Source organism: Apium graveolens, chromosome 8 (assembly GCF_009905375.1).
Source record: "Apium graveolens cultivar Ventura chromosome 8, ASM990537v1, whole genome shotgun sequence".
Classification (NCBI taxonomy): Eukaryota; Viridiplantae; Streptophyta; class Magnoliopsida; order Apiales; family Apiaceae; genus Apium; species Apium graveolens.
Window position 1 is genome coordinate 7545644 of NC_133654.1, and position 21517 is coordinate 7567160.

Genomic DNA, 21517 nt, shown 5'->3' on the forward strand with positions numbered 1-21517 from the left:
AAAGTGGATATTCTAACAAAGGCTTTGGTGATGAACAAATTTGAGAATATGCGTGATTTGCTGGGAATCAAAAACTTATCTGAGCAAGTTTAAGATTAAGGGAGGATGTGTTGGATAATCTTAAACCTGTGTTTTGTTTTTGGATATTTATTGGCATTGTTTAGTTTACGTTGTTTTTAGAAGTTGAATAAGTCAGTAGTATTGAGATGTAGGGAGTAGTGTTTCAAGTCATGTCCTAGTTTTTAGGAGTTTCAGTTCTTTCCTTCCTTTATTTGTTGTCAGACTTTCGGTATTGCAGTTAAGCCTTTTGGCAAATACTTTGTGTCTTGTGCTTTGTTTACTTGCATATTCTTGATTTAGTATACGTTTTGCACTGCCATATCTCCAATAATTCCAAGAAATTTCGGACGGTAAACTTGGAAGAAGATTTTCAAGGTCCGGAATATTATTGTTACTGACTGGCATAATGGATGCATCCGGATTAATAATCCACTTTGACCCTGTTGGTAAATGTGGTAATGGACTAATATTTCGGTCCATAAATTGCAGAACCGAGCTTGAAGCGGTGGTGTCCGGATACACGTCCCATGGTACCTCAGATGGTAACGGTGGTAGAGAATCTTCCTTGTTGATAAGGAGATTGGAGGCCGTGTTTGTGTTGTGGTTCCATGAGGAAGTTGATGGAGGTATAAAAGTCACTGTAGGATTAGCAAAAATCTGCGCGTTTTGCTCCCTCTTAATGTTCTCAAGTATCTCTGAGGCCAATGATTGCAGAGAATCCCGATAATCATAGGAAGTGCCTATGTCCCATAGAAGAAAGAATTTATATCTACATTCCTGCTTGTCCCATAATAAGCTTCCTGTTGGGGAACGAGATTGATGGATTCATTCTTTTCGGTCTCCAATCCTGGCAAAGAATTTTTAACTTTGAACTCTGGGAAAGGAGGCTCTACCATTTGATCTTCAGACTCTGTCGATGGTGGCAATGGAAAATCTTGATTATAACTTGGGAATAGAGGCGCTTCAGACTTTTGATGATTTCCGTATAGTATATGATTATACTCTGGTGCTCCGTTTGAACCGGCATGAAAGTACCTATCCCTTTCCTCTTACGATTTTTTCAAGCTTATACGATATTTTTGCAAAATTTCAACCAGTATCAGTCATCTTGAAGAAAATGCATTGAAAAATGAAAGAATCGAATATGTACTAGTGAAACGATCTAGAACTCTGAAGGAACATATGAGAACTTGGAAATAGGATATGCGATGGCGACAAACTAAACCATCCAGGCGACCACAAGGAACAATCACTTTGAGGGGGGTTTCCTAATTTTCTCTCTAGATTATTTTTGAAATTTAGAACAAATGTTATTGTTTTCCAAGGCACAAAAAAGCTCGGAAATGTTGCAGGCATGGATCTAGTCCATTTATCTTCTGTTTAGAGGGGAGATTACGAGAGTTTAATAAGAGACCTTGACATTTTATTGAAGTGGCTAGCTAGAGAGATTGATGAAGTAACAAAGTACAGAACATAAGGACTCATATTTTTTGAAGAGACTACAGAAAAGCATGAAATATATAGAATAACAAGGAGTATGAACTATGAAGAGTGGGATTCCGAGTAATTGATTTCGATACGAGATTTATTGTGCATGTATAAATATTTATGTCATGAATTATCTTGAATTGCTAATGCAAGATATGATGTTAATCAGAAAGATTATCACTCGTGTGCTCGTGTGTAATAATTTATTAAGAATTTTAATATCATAGATTTCTTACTCTCAATGCAATAAAATTATTTAGCATATCAGTAAGATTTGAAGAAAATTCAATAAGATACATGCAAATGGCTTTCAAGATTTTCCCTCTGTAAGTCCTGGTTCATCCATCAATTCTACTATTTTCTTCGGAAAAGCCCCCGTACAAATATGAGAAATAGTATGGTTACAAATCGGTTGCACAACCACAGTGGCGTGTGTGCGAGAGATTACAGTGAAGACGTGGAAGAACTAAACAATAATAGTAACAAGTAAACTAAGTGTCATCTACTAGCTGTGCAATGGCATCCACGAATTTTTAATGCATTTCATTTGTCCAAATAAATCATTTTTTTGAAACATTAGATTCATTTTCACCTTGATCGAGTGGTTTACTAGAACTCTCTTCACGTTCTTTCCTTTTTATGTTTTACATTGTTTAAATTGTTTCATCACTTGAATATATTTTTGCTTTATAACTCGTCTCTCCCACAACTTTATTTTCTTGATACGTTTGGCCCGCGATAATATTACACGCACACTGTTATTATTAATTTAATAATTATTATTATTTTTGGGCTACAAATAAATATATCAATTATATTTACTATTTATTATATTGGGTTAAATCAAGTGATCAAATAAGATACCCAATTAGATTTTAATTTATTGTATAGGCCTAATAAGTGAATAACTAATAATAGGCCGAATTAAATTACAATGGAAGATTTAATTAGGTGGTATATAAAAAGGGTTATAGTCCCCAATATATCAAGTACGTTACACGGCTTATCTTATAAGCCCATCAGAGAGGGCTATTAAGAAACCCTAAAGAGTACTTGGTTGAGGAAGACCATAATCAAGAACATAATACAGATTCAAATACCATAACAATTATTATCTTATGTATTCATGTACGCTTCCTCCTTTTAGTTTAATCTCGATAATTAGATATGATGATTACGGTCCTTGTCTCTATTTTAGAGAATTATATGTTTATATAATTATTAAATTCTATCTACTGGCATCAGAGCCTCTTCATATCTGATTATTGAATATCAAATTTATGTTTTTTTCTATGTTGTTGTGGGTCTCAATATCATCTTTTATACAATTTATGTGCTTGAATTTTTGCGTGTATGCTGCTGTATGTTTTCCTGGAAAATATATTTTTGAAGTCTAATAGACTTCTTGATTTAGTGAATGGTTATAGATAAGGATTATATAGATGTATTGTAGGATGTTGCGCTTACATAATTTGGTTAGTAAGTTACATATAGAGAATATATGTTTGTGAGTAAATTTAATTATTGGCAAATTAAAATAACTTATTTATTTAAGTGGCCAAATATTTTTTAAATTAATTGATTGAAGCAATATGTCGCCAAAGTGACCTCTTTTGTGTAGATTGATTAATTTAAAATTATTATTATGGCAATAGAATATTTAATTTTATGCAAATTTTATCGGCACAAAAGAAGGTAACGTTTGGCCAAAATTAAAATATTCTTATGATAATAAGTGTGTAGCAATAATAAGGTTTTCATGTGAATAATAAGTCGGTCCAAAGAAAGGCATATTATTTGACAGAAATTAATTGCTAATACTTGATTATTACATGGAGAGTACCAATCATAAATTAAATTTTCTGTGCAAAGACTAAAATTTAATGTTGCGCTAGGTAACTTGTGATGGTGTTGTCAATATTTAAAAATTTATCAAAAATTATTATATATACTAGTTTTGAGCATTTGTCGAATATCTGTTTTCTATTTCAGTTACTGCTAGTGTTAATTCTGCTTCTGCTCAGTTGCGCATGATTCCAATGTTGAATGGGAAAAACTATGTCATGTGGAAAGAGAATGTTGAGATCGTTCTTGGGTATATGGATCTCGACCTTGCGCTAAGGAAATAGCAACCAGTTCGCACTACAGATGATCCCAAAACGGATTAAATTGAGAAATGGGAACGCTCTAATCGCATGTGTCTAGCGATCATGAAGTAAATGATTCCAATTGGCTTTCGGGGCTCTATTGCTGAGAGCACAAATGCCAAGAAGTTCCTCTCTGAGATTGAGCAATATTTTGCTAAAAATGAGAAAGCGAAAATGAGTAATCTTCTGTCAAAACTCATGACCATGAAGTATAAAAGAAAGGGGAACATAAGGGAGTACATCATTGGGATGTCTAATCTTGTTGGAAAACTCAAGGAACTCAAGTTAGAACTTTCGGATGAGTTACTTGTTCACTTGGTTCTTATTTCTCTACCTCCTCAGTTTGGACACTTTGTGGTGAGTTATAATACTCAAAAGAAAAAATGGACTCTTAATGAGCTCATTTCACACTGTGTGCCAGAGGAAGAGAGGGTTTTGTGAGAGAAGACTGAGAGTGCTCACTTGGCATCAGGCTCCCAAGATAAGAAGAGAAAGAGAGGTAAATATATTGGAAGTGGAAAACCCAAGCATCATGCAAGAGAAGCAGGATAAGGGAACAACCTGCTACTTTTGTAAGAAGATTAGACACATGAAGAAAGAGTGTTCCAAATATGTTGTTTGGCGTGTGAAGAAGGGTAAGACTTCTGTCTTTGTTTGTTCCTGAAGTTAATTTGGCTTATGTACCTGAGGATACTTGGTGGGTAGATTCTGGTGCTACTACTCATGTAAGTGTATCTATGCAGGGTTGCCTGTGGAGCCGACCGCCAATTGATGCCAAAAGGCTCATCTATGTGGGTGACGACAATAAAGTTTCAATTGAAGCTGCTGGAATATTTAGATTATTAATAAAAACTGGTGTTTATTTGGATTAATTCGAGACTTTTGTTGCACCGTCTTTTAGATAGAATCTTATTTCTATTTCCTGTTTGGACAAATATGGCTACACTTGTTCTTTTGGAAATAATAAAGTGTATTTCTCTTTAAATTCAAATGTAGTTGCCACCGGTTCTTTGATTGATAATCTTTATATGCTTGATACTGTTGCTTTTAATAATGAAATTTTGCACTCAAGTGCAAGAGGTAAAAAATGTAAGTTAACTAAGAATTCTGCTATGTTGTGGCATAAGCGATTAGGTCATATCTCTAAACAGAGAATTCAGAGGCTTATGAATAATAGAATTCTTTATCCCTTATATTTAAGTGACTTTCAATTTTGTGTTGAATTCATTAAGGGAAAACAAATAAACTCGAGAAAGTTAGGTGCCAATAGAGCTACAAGTCTCTTGGAACTGATTCATACCGATTTATGTGGACCATTCCCTACGGCCTCTTGGAACGGTCAACGGTATTTTATCACGTTCATAGATGATTACTCTAGGTATGGTTACCTATACTTGATATATGAGAAGTCACAAGCTCTAGACGTATTTAAAGAGTATAAAGCTGAAGTAGATCTTCAGCTAAATAGTAGTATTAAAGCTGTCAGATCTGATCGTGGTGGTGAATACTACGGTAGATATGATGGCTCAGGTGAGCAACGTCCAGGACCCTTTGCTAACTTCCTAAAGGAGTGTGGAATTGTCCCTTAGTATACTATACCAGGAAAACCACATATGAATGGTATTGAGAGGTGAAACTGTACTCTTAAAGATATGGTGATATGCACTAAAGACTGTAATTTATATCCTTAACCGGGTTCCAACTAAAGTAATGTCTGAAACTCCTTAAACTTTGGACTAAGAAAACACTTAGTATTAAACATTTACATGTTTGGGGTTGTCCAGCTGAGGCAAGGCCATATAGGAAAAATAAAAAGAAAATGGACTCTAGGACGGTCAGTTGCTATTTTATTGGGTATCCGGAATGTACTCGCGGATTTAAATTTTATGATCCCGCTACTAGATCCTTCTTTGAGACTAATAATGCAAGATTTTTTTAGGATACTCATGATCATATTTATGACTCTGCCGAGAGCAATGATGAGATTATGATACCTATCATTATTCAAGGCCCTCCGGTTCAAGAGAACACCGAAATTCCCCATGAGGAACCAATTAAGCAAACTTAACCACCTCATGAATCACAAGAAGTACCACTAAGGAGATCCAATAAAGAGTGAAAGAGCACAATTCCAGATGATTATGTTGTTTTTCCACAAGAACATGAAGATGGAATTGGCATTGGGGAAGATGATCATGTAAATCTTCAAAAAGCCATGCAGAGTCCTAACTTTCAAAAGTGGATTGATGCCATGAATATAGAGATGCCATATATGGAAGACAATAACATATGGGATCTTGTCGATTTGCCTAAAGGATCAAAACCTATTGGTTGAAAATGGGTATTTAAAACCAAAAGGGATTTGAGTGGTAATATCGAAAGATATAAGGCTCGTCTAGTCGCTAAAGGATTCACTTAAAAGAAAGATATCGACTAGAATGAGATTTTCTCTCCGGTTTTCACGAAAGACTTATTTAGAATTTTCATGGCACTTGTGGTTCATTATGATCTAGAGCTACATCAGATGGACATAAAGATGGTCTTTCTCAATGGAAACATTGGCGAGATAATTTATATAGTGAAACCAGAAAACTTTGTCATTGGATATCCAAAGACTATGGTTTGCAAATTAAAGAAGTCCATTTATGATCTCAGGAAGGATTCTCGTGAATGGTATCACTAGGATACCAAGAAAGTTCTCATTAGTCAATTTGAGATGAAGGACCTTAGTAACGCCTCTTTTGTATTAGGAATTCAGATACATCGAGATCGCTCTCGAGGTATTATTAGATTGTCACAAAAGAGCTATATCGAAAAGATCCTGTAAAGGTATGGCATGAAAGATTGTGCACCAATGGATATACCCATGTCTAAAGGAGACAAATTTAGTCTCAAACAGTATCCCAAGAATGAACTTGAGATAAGGGAAATGCAAAGGATACCATATGTATTGGCAGTGGGAAGCCTAATGTATGCTCAAGTTTGTACTCGTCCTGACATAGCATTTATTATTGGAATGTTGGCAAGATATTTGAGTAATCTGGGAATGGAGCAATGGAAAACAGTGAAACGAGTCTTACGATATTTGAAGAAAATAAAAGATTATATGCTCACATACAGGAAATCAGATCATCTAGAAATTATAAGATATTCAGATTCTGACTTTGGAGGATGCAAATATGAAAGAAAATCTACTTCGGGCTATGTTTATCTACTGGCTGGTGGAGCGATTTCATGGAGGTTTGCCAAGCAGACGCTCATAGCTTCATCCACCATGGTTGCAGAATATATAGCATGTTTTGTGGCATCCAATCAAATTTATGGTTGCGAAACTTTGTCGCTGATTTGCGTATCCTTGATGGTGTTGAAAGACTATTATAAAATATTTTGTGATAATAAATCAGCAGTGGAGTATTCAAACAACAAAAGGAGCGCTACGAAGCAAAACATATAGAAATTAAGGTCCTAGTAGTTAAAGAAAAGATTCAGAGTGGACAGATTTCAATTGAACACATTAGCACTAACTCCATGATTGCGGATCCGCTCACTAAGGCGTTATCACCTAATATTTTTCACGAGCATACTGCTCATATGGGTGTTACATTATGTAATAGTTTGGTTTAGTGGGAGTTTGTATTTTGGTGTTATATGTAATAAACATTGAGTTGTTTATGTTCTGCAGAATACAGTTGATGGAATTTTATTAAATGTCACTCTATTTTTGTTCAATTTTCTTATTGTGGTTTAACATTGAGTTGAGAAAATTGGAATCAATCTCGTTAGAGATTGACTAAGGACTAGTTAGAAATAGTCGTTATATAAATCACATTATATGTAATTTCCATGCCACTTATCCATGCATTGATTCATGTCGTTGAATATATTTGTGTGGTGACCATGGAAGGTTTAGTCACGTAAAGTTTATGATGAATGCCGCTAGAATCTCATGCATATATAGTAGACAGACCGAATTATTTTGGTAAAATTTAAGGATGATAAATAACATAAAGTTGTGCAATAAAGTTTTGTATAATTGATTCTGGATTCATATGAAGCCCAAGTGGGAGATTGTTATTATTATTTTAATAATAATTATTATTATATGGGCTACATATAAATATATTAAATATATTTGCTATTTATTATATTGGGTTAAATCAAGTGATCAAAAAAGAAATCCAATTAGATTTTAATTTATTGTATGGACCTAATAAGTGGATACCTAATAACAGGCCCAATTAAATTATAATGGGAGATTTAATTAGGTGGTATATAAAAAGGGTTATAGTCCCAATATATCAAGTACGTTACACGACTTATCTTCTACCCATCAGAGAGAGCTATTGTGAAACCCTAAGGAGTACTTGGTTGAGGAAGACCATAATCAAGAACATAATACAGATTCAGATTCCATAACAATTATTGTCTTATGGATTCAGGTACGCTTCCGCCTTTCAGTTTAATCTTGATAATTAATCTCGATAATTAGATATGATAATTATGCTCCTTGTCTTTATTTTAGAGAATTATATATTTATAAAATTATTAAATTCTATCACACCCAACTCAAAACCCACTACAATTTATGCCCGCTTCACAAGAACCTCCTTGAAGTTTTACATAACTACTGCACAAATGTATTTGTTTAACAGGTGTATAGATCAACTAAGACTAATCGTGCTACCACACCATCAAGTTGTCGTGAACCCGGAACCTCCACTTATTTTTTTGTTCCATCGCCTTATTTTTATCATTTTTAATTCGTATATAATTTATAATTCTATATATATATATATATATTATTTTTACCCGTTTTTTGAATTTTATAAGCCATGCTTTTTATTATTTTTATAGGTCTAAATTCTATTATTAATTATGTTTTAAAATAAGGACTTAATTTCACGAAGATGGCCTCAGTTATAATTTTTTTGCACAAAACTGGCTGAGTTTTAATAATAGGCACTCATATGACTCTTCTTTAATTTTTTTAACACGCGATTGCATTCCATCATTTTCATCTAACAGACGTTAAATCGGAAGGTTAAATTAGGAAATGCCTATTTTTAACTGCTATTATTCTCATATACAGTGTATCTCTATAACCAGATAATTTGAGTCGTTGGTCTTCTTTCTTGGTTGGGGTTAAGGGTGATGTTTCGGTTGGGAATACTTTGATTGCGTCGTATGCTAAGTATGGGGATTTGGGGTCTACGGAGAAGGAGTTTTTATGGGATTGGGTTTGGTTGTTTGAGTATTATGCCGTGGAATTCTTTGATTGTGGGGTGGGCTTATGGCGGGCAATTGGTTAAGGCGGTTGGGTTGTATCAGATGATGTTTTACTATGGATTTCGCCCCGATGGTAGCACTATTCCTAATTTGCTTACGTCGGGCTGTTATATTGGGTTTTTGATGTAAACACTTTATTGCAACCTCTATATAAGCGCTTAAGGAATCAAGGAAAGTTTCTCGCTTGATATTGGGATCAGTTATCTAGTCCAAGAGTCTCTCTTTGAAGCAGTGTTGTGCCCATTCAGCTAAATTCATTTGCTCTTCATCCAGACTCTTATCAACTGCTGGTCTTCCGCACAGGACCTCAAACAACACCACGCCACAGGCATAGACATCAGATTTCCTGGTCAATTTGTGAGTTGAGACATAAAATGCATCTAGATAACCGAATGTGCATTTGACACGGGTTCTTACGTATGTACGTATCTGATTTGTTGGGCCTGTTTTGGATAATCCAAAGTCTGAAATTTTAGTTGCAAAGTTCTCGTCAAGTACAATGTTTGTGCTCTTCACATCTCTATGTATGACTCCACTCTCAACACTTGTATCAGTATGAAGATAGTCTAATCCATGAGCTTCCCCAACACAAAACTTGAGTCGCTGCACCCATGTCAGAGAAGGCAAATAATTATTACCATTTCTGACCCTTTTATGCAGATGATCAACAAGTGTTCCACAAAACATATAATCATAAAGTAGGATCATCTCCTCACAATCGTCACAGTAACCAACAAGGGAGACTAAATGGATGTGTTGAAACTTGGAAAGCATCTCAATCTCCGTATTAAAAATTTCTTGATACCTTGCTTGGACCTGGATCCCAAATGCTTCACAGGGGTTTGGAAAGATCCATGAATAAGAATAATGCAATGAATCTTAATAGTAACAAAAACAATGGGCGGTGGTGTATAAATTTGAATGTATGTTATGTACACACATAACGGTAAGCACTTAGCTACCAAAACTTAAGACTTAGATATGGTCACGGCTGCTGCTGCAACAGTTCCTATAGCCTACCAAAACCTGACCACCTCGGCCCAGACTGGTTAAATAAAGGAGATAACGCATGGCAAATGATAGCTACCACAGTAGTTGCCTGCAAAGTGTCCTGGGTCTTTTATCCTGTATGGAAGCATTTTCAAGAAAAAATGGGCAGTAAACTCTGCTTTCATGGCCCTTTATGCATTTGCAGCAGTGATTTTATGTTGGGTAACATGGGCTTATAACATGTCATTTGGCGAAAAACTCGTTCCTTTCTGGGGAAAAGCAGCTCCTGCTTTAGGCCAACAATTCCTTATGAAACAAGCACAATTACCTGCTACAACACATTATTTCTGAAATGGGACCGTGCAGACAGCCCTGGTTATGCCATTTTTTCCTATGGCATCTATGGTTTGTTATCTACATATATATACAGGGGTTCTGTGTAAATAATATGATTTTATTAATTTAGCTCTCTGCTCAATTTAAAAAATTAGAATATATAACGTCCGTTAAATGCAGTTGACGGAATACAATCGCATGCTTAAAAAATAAATAAGAGTCATGCGGGTGCCTATTATTAAATCTCAGCCAGTTTTGTGCAAAAAAATTATAACTGAGGCCATCTTTGTGCAATTAAGTTTAAATAGGTTCATATATTGGCCCAACTAAATAGGTTCTGAAAAATATAAACCACGACCAAGTAAATATGTCATGTGTTTAAATTGGAATATTTCAATTAGAATATTTTAATTTGTTGATGAAATTCCTTTTTAATAAAATAATATGGATATTATAAACACTGTATTTTGGTTTCACCCCTAAAAAATAATAAAATTGTTTAAACCGTATTATGATTATAATTTTATTTCCGTATAACTCTAAATTATTTTTTGATGGGTACTTACTTTCATCTTTGTACGGTTACACCGTATTTTGGTTTTACCCCTAGATTTTCGTTTCATATATATAGATGGTTGAAATCATATTATAATTACGATATTTTTATTTTTCGTAAAATTCTTTTTTACTTTTTATTAAAATAATAAAATAGAATCCTTTAGACATTGTTATTAATAAGACAATCCATCTTTTAAGGGCTACCTTGGTTTCACCTCTTTTTCGGTTTCACCCTTTTTTAAATCTTACTATATAGCTCTAAATATATCATTATTATTCTCTTTTTTTATTTCTATAAGACTTATAATTCTGTATTTAATATTACCCGTATTTTGATTCTTATATACCACATATTTATATTATTTTTATATAAATGAAATCGTATATATATTGTAATTTCTAGATTCATACATATAAAATTTAATTTTAGCACCAAATGAAAGTTTATACATATATAAAAAATATTTTATTAGAAAAAAAATATGTGAACACAAACTATATAAAAACAAAAATCTAGCTAACAATAAGAAATATAATATGCAATTACTTAGTAATGTTAGTCAACTTAATGTTTTGTTAAATTATCCGCCAATCGTGTTACTTATTACTTGGCTAAAGTTTCGATATAAAATGTTAATTATATATTTTCGGACAATAAAGACATAATAAGGATGAGTTTGTTATTCTAATAAAATTTGAGTTAATGAAAACTACATATAATTTTAAAAGAAAAATTATAATAATAGTAGAATTTTATTTATTATATATTTTAATTATAATTTAAAATTAATTTCTATAATCATTATTATTTTGATCTAGGCATGTCCTTCGCACGGTTATCAACTAGTTTTTTTAAAAAGGTGAAACATTCAAACTAAAATTACTTTTGAAACCCTTTTTAAGTGGTACACATATATTAATTTTGGTTTCACCAATTTTTGGTGTCACCAACTTTTACTTTCACTTATTTATTGATGTATGTATATCTTATAATTTTATTTTTGTTTGTCTTTTAATTCTACTAAAACTTCATGTATGTATATCTCATAATTTTACATGTTTTATGATTCTATTACAAATGATTTTATTTTTGTTATCTTATACTTTTATATATCTTTTTATTCTATTAAGTTTGGTTTTATTTTTGTTTAACCTTTTTGCCTTTAACCTTCGTATTTTTAATTCTCTTCTCTATTTCTAATTCAATATATTATACTTATTATAACAAAAGTACTTTTATATCTTTTTAACATTTTTGAATCATATACTTTTTTTTAATATAATTCTTAAAATTCTATTATAATTATACTTTTTGATTTTAAACATCCGCACCATCCTAATTTCATATATAAATATAGATGCCGTAAGAGACTCATATTTGAATATATATTGTTTTTAGCTGTTTTGATTTAGTATAATCAGTAGAATTCTATTTTTATTATACTTCTTAATTTTTAAGTATCACCCCCGTATTCTTCTTTAATTTCTATATGATTTATATTATTATATGTATTTTTTACGTATTTTTTATTGCAATTCTTATATTGATTTAAACTCAGTAATCTTATTTTTCATATGACTCAATAGAACATTTTAGTGAAATATAAAATTTTTGAAATCGTATATAATTATATAATCTTTTTATTTATTATAATTAATAACCTTTATTAATAAGTGAAATACTCTTTTAAGTGGTACTTTAATTTCAGTTCTTTTTGGTTTCATCAATTTTTGAATTTTATTATAACTCTAAATGTATAATTTTTATTCTTTTTTTACTTAAATATGACTTATAATATTATATATTATTTTACAGGCCGTTTTTTAATTGCAATTCTTAAATTGATTTCAACTCACTAATCTTATTTTTCATATGACTCAATAGTATATTTTAATAAAATAGTAAATTTTTTGAAATCGTATAAATATTATAATCTTTTTATTATAATCATAACACAAATATCGTAACTATAAGCGAAACTCCTTTTTTAAATGGTCCCAAATTTTATATCATCTATTTTTTTCAACCCATATTTTGGTTTCACTCCAATCATCCTATTTCTTATACAACACTATATTATTTTATTTTTAATGAAATATAACTAAACTACTGAAATCGTATTGTAATTATTCCTAATTTTATTTCAGCTGGGTATTTATGATAAACACTAAGGCGATGTATTCAATTCAGATTTTAGAGAATATATAATAATCCATTGATTTGAATGATTGTTGCTGATTTTGGCTGATTTTTATTGTATGTGAATTTTAACGGAGTTGTTAAATAAATCTCGTGGAGTCCTGCTGATTTGAGTAGTGATTTCTCAAATCCATCAAAATCTCTTGGATTTTGCTAAGATTTCTGAAAATATAAAATAGACTAGCAAAATCATCAAAATCTATAATTTTATAAAATATAAAAAAAAGTCAATGTACTTTTGAATATCAACCAGATTTTAATGGGTTTATAATAGGTTTTTTAAAATTCAGGTTCAATACCACCGGATTTTGATAAATTTTATAAAATCTAATTGAATACCCCAAATTTTAAATGGTGAAAAACCAAAATACCCACCATTTGGAGGCTTAGTGCCCAAAATACCGTTTGGCAGGAGTGTCTCCCGAAATGCCCACTAACACGCATTTTATAGATGTGCATTCACTTTTCTTGTGAGAGCCAAAAGTATATTAAGTTGCATATCATTGAATAATTATTGTCTCTTCCTTACTCTCAGGCTATGGCCTTGTTAGAGCAAGTCCAATACAATGCTATCTTTGGTTCCATTGCTATATTATAGCACCAAATGCAAAAATACTCAAGTCCAAAGGGGTGCCATACTTGGATGCAAATATGAATATATGCATCCTTGGATCTATATTTAAAACCAAGGATGCATATATGCATTCATGCCACATCATCTATTACTACAAATGGAGGGAAAAAGTTAAATAATTATTGTCTTATACATCACAAAATATCAAAACAATATTAAATTAGGTAGAAGTTAAAAGATTTATGAAAATTTGAAACTAGTTATGAAACTAGTTTTGAAGTGCAACTTCTATTTTAGCACCAAAAAATACTTTTTGGTTCCGTATTATAGCAATAGATATAGCTATTTTGTATTTAGTATTGGACTTGCTCTTAGACAATACAATTATAAAACAGAGGCTACAAGCAGAAAGTTAGTGTGCTATGTGTTGTAAATTTCACTAAAAAATATAGCAACATAGAGGCAAGTATATAAAAAATTTAGAAAGTCCAGGCCAAAACCACAGTTAACAAAAAAAAACATGCATGTAAACAAAATTAGTAACTGAAATAACGAAGAGAAAAACGAAGATGTACCCGAAACCATAGCTTTCAACAGTGACTGAAAATAATGGTTGTGCATAGATACAGAACGCCAAGAAAAGAAGATCATAGCTGAGTCACCAGGCCTTGCTCGAAGCCCTGGCTGCTCTTGAAGAGAATATTGCCCCCTACCTGCTGCGTTGGGATGCGTGCAATATCTCCACCAGGATAAAACAGCTCGGAGTTTATGTTAACAGCAGCAACAAAACCTCCACCTCGACTAGCACCTCAGTCGCCGGAAAACTAACTAACAGCACTTCAAACTTGTGTTTTTGAGAGAGAAATGCAGAGAGGGTGAAGAGAAGAGAATGTAGTGTGGTGTGTAAAATATATTCACTTTAGCCTCTATTTATCGGAGAGGAAAAGTGAAACTGCCCACATAATTAATGTATGAATTAAACTGCTCCATTAATAAATAAAATCAAAACTGATCAGATTTTGAATTTAAAAATATTTTTATCAGCTTTTCATTTAACACCCACATTATTATCAGATTTAAATTTTAATTGAATATATCTGTTACAGATCAGATTATATTCATGTCTAGGTTCAATGAATTAGACCAAGCCCACTAACAAAGTGACTTGGCCCAATTCAGTATCGAACCCAGCCCAACAATTGTAATAATAATCCAGTCTACTGATAAAAATTAAAATTAATTCTCAAATAAATAAAATCCTCGCCCAGGTCGCCTCGCTACGCGAGACGCCGAGACATTCGCCCAAATCGCCCTTCGACCGGACCCGACCCGGTCAGGTGCATGGCGGGGCGACGGCGGCGCGCGCGTATATATGTGTGTGTGCGCGTGAAGCACACAACAACACAATGGACCATCACACACCTTATGTTAGTGTAGGTGCCCTAGAGGCAATACATTATTCTTTTAAATCTTTATGTCAGTTGATCATTCAATAAATGTATTTATTATGACTTTAATTACTACGATATTTTGTTAGCATAATAAATGTCCTTAGAATCATGATACACATTGTATAGTTTAAGTACATGACTTGAACTTGAGATTATATAATATATCATATTCTTAAAGGTCCCTAGTCAAGTATTATTATATAGGACAATAATAATACATAGATAGACTAGTATGTTGTTTGACTAGATAACCACATCTCATTGGTTATAAGTATGGGGATACTAAAGTCAATACATAGGTACATGTGAGAGTACATGGTACTGGACAGACCCACAGTGAGATTCTTCATGTTTAATAAAGTCATAAGAAAGACTCACAGTGATAATGGTGTAACGAACCTTTGACTTGAAATCATTATATTTCTATACGAGGATTAATATACTTTGACTACATTAAAAGTTACTTTTGATCGAGTGATGATAAAAGTGGACATCGGGTATATCATGAGTCGTATGAGAAATATGAATGATAGATAAAGAATTTAACCCTCCTATAATTAGGAGAGATATTATTGGCCTCTTGATTGAGTGAGATTATAAAAAGCATGGTCATGCTCAAATAATGATTTGTCTTGATAGTCTACTCATGGATCAAGTAAACCCGGATTAAATGTTGAAGAGGATAACTAAATACATGCCTCGAGTTTAATCTATAATATGTATGGTTAAAGGGATTATATTACACGAAAAATATTAATCATGAAAGGTTTTATCTAATCACGATTTATTTATTGTTTAATTGGGTAACAATGATGTATTACTAGATACCGCTAATTATTTATAATTTTATTAGAGAATAAAATTATTGCCAATTAAATAATAGCCTATAGGGTCGCACAAATAGAGCACTTAATGGAATAGTTAATTTAAATTATAGATTTAAATTAATTGATGATTATTTGAATTTTATTATAATTAAGTAAGACTTAATTGAGATAATATAAATTCGAATTAAAGGGAATGTTTTTGCCCATAATAATTAAGTATGACTTAGTTATTAATTAAATAATAGAAATTCATTTTTATTATTTAATCCTATACCTACTAGGGTTGGGCTTTGCTGTTATGGGACTTTTAATCAACCATTATAAATAGATAATGATATATTTAAAGAGGCTAGTACGTTTTTTGGAGAAAACCCTGGCAGCAAAGAGAGGCAGAGGCAATTCGGATCGTCAAGAAGGAGGCTAGTACATCCATTCCGTAGTCAAGTTCGTGAGACGTTCTTGGAAGTGCTTGTGTGGATACCATAGAGGTGTTTCTCTCAGAGGTAGACACAAAGCGTGATAGCTAGGATCTCCGTTGAGTTCGTGAAAGTCAAGCTCTTGAAAGGTATGATTCGTTATCTCCATAATCTTCCCACAATTATACATGGATCCTGTTTTTCGGTTTCGAATTTTTTTTTGTTTTATTTACGTTTATCCGCTGCGTTTTATGCCTCGGAACCCATCACCTTAGTAGTTGTATACTACTCATGTGTGTGATACCATATGAAGCACACAACTCCCTTTATTTATTTCAATGTGCGACAAAAACATTCTCAAAATTCCAAGCTTTTTCTAGCTACTTTCAACTTTCATTTCATATGGATTTCATTAAGAAAATTCTTAAAACCATACATGAAAATTTAAGTTCAAATATCATTGAACAATTTCCAATCATTATATTTTAGGATTAACATCAATAACATAATTAAAATTAAGCTCTAAAATCCTAATTTTTTAACAATCCCCCACAAATCCATACAGAAATACGATTAATTTTCCATCATGACTTGTTTTTCAGAGTCGGTACCCTTCCAGGTTTGAACCCTCCTAAATACTCTACTTCAATGGCTATCGGATTCAGATGAAATGTTTCACCTTGAATCTTAATCCGTTTAGTATAACCATATTCCATAGACGACGACAAGTCAAAGGCTATGGTGCCAATCTACGGCTTTTAGACATTAATGGTCATGTCTCGATCCTGTTCGTCGAATGCTTCAAGGATTAACCCTATCCTCTAATTGCGACCACACAATTACATTCGTTTAGCTGGGCATCTCCAGAGATATACTGCCTCTATCTCGTCAAATGACTTGACCCCATTCAGAGTTTTAACACCCTTGTTTTTCTAGCAGTGCCAGTACCTTCTAGGTTTACAGGGGATAGACTCAGATACTATAGTATCATCTATATAGCAAAGGTACTACCAATTCATCCTTATAGCTTGTTATTACCACATTGAATACACTTCGAGGGATCTTTTCTCATGTGTATTGGGTTCCCACTGTTAATGAATTATGATGGGTTGACAGTCTCATCCCCAACCTTGACTTCAGGACCACTGCAGGTTCCAGTCCTTTAGTAAGAGGATCAGCTATATTATTCTGAGTTCCTATGAACTCTATAGCTATGATCCTATCAGTCACTAAACCCCTTATAGACTTGAGTCTAACTTGGATGTGTCTATTAGTTTTAGCATTATGCTTTTTACTGCTAATCTGTCGATAGTTGTTCGACTATCACAGTGAATAGCAATAGCAGGAAGCGGTCTGCTTACTACAGGTATCACAGACATAAGTCCGTGTAACCATTCAGCCTCCTACCCTGTGACATCAAGTGCACACAACTCAGCCTCAAAAGTAGACCGAGTAACTATAGTCTGTCTGCTTGACTTCCAGGATATTGCTCCACCAGCCAAGGTGAACACGTATCCAGTCACTCCATTGGAACCAGACTTCTTAGCTATCCAACTTGCATCACTGTACCCTAAAAGCACACCAGGAAATCTCCTATAGTGTAAAATAAGGTACATTGTGCCTTTTAGATATCTAAGTACTCTATCAAGAGCATCCCAGTGAGTTCTATTTGGACAGCTTGTATATCTAGCCAACTATTAGTCGCTAAACACGCGCTAGTATTACACGCAAGTATACGAGTTTGCAAGTAGTATAAGATATAAATCAAATTCGATCCCACAAAGACTGTATTGGTTAAATATCTAAATTACGCACCTAAGCAACAATGTATGGTTATTATTCAATGCTAAGACTATAACAAATTGTGGATGTTTATAACTAAGAATTACGCTAATAATTATAACTACGATAATAAAATAGACTGGATTAATATATATATATATAACAAACATGGGATTCTAACTTCATTAAGTACTTCATTCAATAGTTTTATTATTCTCAACCTTAGCATGCAATGGTGATGACACTAATCAGATAACACGAAACTGATAAATGCTAACTTTAGTTGCGCGAGTACCATTCTACCAGACATCCACAAAAGAGATAGAAGCTAAGTAGGCACCAATTATATTGAGACCCTATATGTCTATAGAATTTGACAACATAACGGTTTAAGAATAAGTTATCTATCTTGATTGAATAGGGCAAGTAAGATGGGTAAAATTACCTACAAACCATGCATAACAATACATGAACCTATGCTAGCATGGCAAGTTCTAAATCCTTAAATTCACTTTTGCTTCATTAAGAATTAACACGTTATCTTATAAGTTCGCGACGCTCATAAGACGAATAGGCACAACCAATACTAGGTTATCGTACAATCACCACACACTAAGGCATTAAATAAATCAACTAAAGAAATCCATAAATAAATCCGCTAGAACCCCACGATAACGATTAGCCCATAATCGAACTCATCGCCAATGTGGGTTCCAATGAAAACATGATATAGCAAACGTAGTCTTTGTACGAATAAATAAACCAAAGTACACACAAGAATATAGGTTCAACAAAACAAGAAACAAGCATCCAAATTATAACTCAAAACAAAGATTCACGAGAATAAACTAGATCGTCTTCGCCTTTGTTGAATTGTGCCAAAAGGTCTCTTGCCGTCTTCTCCTTCCTCGATGTCTTGATTACATTATAAAAACGACCTAAAGTTATATATATATATATAGCAGTCCATGCATTCCCAGGATTCCAGAAATTAAATTATAAAAGAATCAGGATTTTTAATTCCCGACCCAGCGCGGGCGCGCTGACATTCTGCTCCCTGGCGCGGCCGCGCACAACATCGGCGCGGGCGCACCGACCTTCTGCTAAAAAACTTTATTTTACTTTTCTTTAGTCCTTGCAGCTTCGAGCCAATCTTTTAAGCTTTTATTCCAACACATCCTAAACACCATATTAGCATCAAAATAATGCTAATTCACCTGATTCAAGAAGTAAAGCCTGAAATGCAAAAACACTAGAAAATACGTTAAAACACAAATAACTTGAGTACAAATACACCAAATTAAAGCTTATTAGAGCATAAATAAGTGTCATAAATGCCACTTAACACACCCCCAAACTTGAATCGATGTTTGTCCTCAAGCATAAACAGACTCAAAGAACAAGAAATAAAAATGCATGAATGCAATGATCCCCAAAGAATAACTAAACCAATAAACTTGCAACACCTTAACAAATGCAATTATTCATATAAAGATCCATCAAATCTCATAAATCAATCTACACACCAGAGATGTGCGTGTGTGCAACTGCTTACATGTATACTATTGCCACTAGATCGACAACAATAACTCACTACTTATCAAAACAATCACAAGTTTATAAACAGAATAAAAGCTACACTCAAAATAACTTATAACACTTCAATTCTTATATCGGATTTAATCGTGGATTCATGCTTTTATTCAAACAAAACAAAAAACATATACTTATTTGATTGTGCAACGAGTGAGGTCCATAAAAGACTTATACAATAGCACTCATGTGCGAGCGTTAGGTTAGTGGATCCCAGACTATAAGCCTTAGGTCACTAGACACAAAGTCCACTAAGAACTTAATAACTCGAGTACTAAAGAGCCCACTCGTGATCAATTATACATAACACACTTTTTTTGTTTCTTTTTCTTTTTTCAACAATTTCTGAATGAGTGTGTTTCGCTCCATCTTATTCAACCCTAGACAACTCATAAAAATATGAGCTGGCTACTAGCCATTTGACACCTAGCCACACAACTAGCAATGAAATCCAATTTCCTCCAATTTTTAAATATCCGTGTCTTTTATTATTAAGAGAATATCCTAAATTCTAAATATAAACAAGCGATTAATCCTTGACAAATCAACAAATCATGATTATGATCTAGTACTCTAGAAACCTATAAGACTTAGTGAAATACAAGTGTCTCTAGCATGCAAATCAATCAAATAAGACTCAAAATCGCTAAATACGACATTACTACAGTAGCATCAATATCACCAATTAATCAGAAAAATTATCTAAGGGAATCATAATATAATGTAAATGCATGAAAATACATGAACAATTTATCATAAAACTACCAAAAAAACTATATGGAAAACTATATGTAACTATATGAAATTAAACTATCATGAACATGCAAACTATATGAGACTCACACGAACATATTCCTTCAACTACTACCCCAAACTTAAAATATTCACTGTCCTCAGTTAAGGTAATAGTAAGGAATCAGGAATACCTACTCAAAATCAGAATCATCACCCTCAACGGGTGGAGTGTCAGGTGTGTCCGGAGGTGGATACACGGAATCCTCACCAAAAACTGTCCACTGGATGTCAACTCCCGTAGCTCTAAATGTAGTCCCAAGTGCCTGGGTGAGATCGCGTGCAAACTGACAGTGAATGTCGTGCATCGCATTCATCCTCCTCGCAAGACGCCTATACTGCGTCGAACTCAAACCAGCTCCTCTATCTGCTTCCGTTGCATCATCATGTTACTGCTGCCGCTGCAATGAACCAGCCTCCTCTTCATACTGAGCCCTCCAAGCTGCTCACCGGGCATGCAGAGAACCTCCTGCTGTAGCTACCTCCATAGGCACACCACCAGGAAGATGAGCATAAGAATAACCAAGCCCCTTAGGATCGGGCTTTCCGCCATACCACTCAACCACGCTGTGCAGCATAGAACTGTCAATAGGAGCACTGGAAAGCTGCGGCTGCTCATGTGCTGGCCAATGAACACCAACTGCCACGCAAAACTTCGTCACAACGGACGCATACAGAATAACACTTGTAGTACTTCCCCTCAAAAATCTCAAGATCCCCTGATAGATCACCATCCCCAAATCTATGTAATCACCCTGCAGAATCCTCCACAACAGACGAGCACGCTCCACAGTAATCTCATGCACATGCGAAGATGGCATGATATTAGCACAAATAAATGAGTTCCATACCCGTGCAAACCTGTTCATGCATGAAGCAGGGAACGTGGAGTAATCAGTAGTGCTCCTCTTGAACTTCCAATGAGTCTCAGGCACACAGAGAGTAGCAATGATCAGATCCAAGTTAAAGTCCTCTGGAGTCTTATCTTTCCAAGTGTCCTGACCCACCTTCCTCGCA

At 33.7% G+C, this 21517-nt stretch overlaps 1 protein-coding gene across 1 annotated transcript; it reads right to left on the reverse strand.

Annotated features, from left to right (window-relative positions):
* Positions 1 to 9185: 9185 nt before the first annotated feature.
* On the reverse strand, positions 9186 to 21234 carry LOC141679221 (receptor-like protein kinase HERK 1). Its single transcript, XM_074485727.1, has 3 exons — positions 20967 to 21234; positions 20719 to 20867; positions 9186 to 9797 (listed from the first exon to the last, which is right to left on the reverse strand). Exons 1-3 carry the CDS (start codon positions 21232 to 21234, stop codon positions 9186 to 9188), a joined length of 1029 nt encoding a protein of 342 aa, XP_074341828.1.
* Between the last annotated feature and the right edge of the window lie 283 nt (positions 21235 to 21517).

Excerpts from the sequence above, each read along its gene's own strand:
- LOC141679221 (XM_074485727.1), bottom strand. The coding sequence starts at position 21,234 with ATGGTGATCTATCAGGGGATCTTGAGATTTTTGAGGGGAAGTACTACA. Across the intron at positions 20,868-20,966 it reads GGAGGTAGCTACAGCAGGAG|ATAGAGGAGCTGGTTTGAGT; the intron begins GTTCTCTGCATG and ends CAACGGAAGCAG. Across the intron at positions 9,798-20,718 it reads GAGTTGACATCCAGTGGACA|GTCCAAGCAAGGTATCAAGA; the intron begins GTTTTTGGTGAG and ends TTTGGGATCCAG.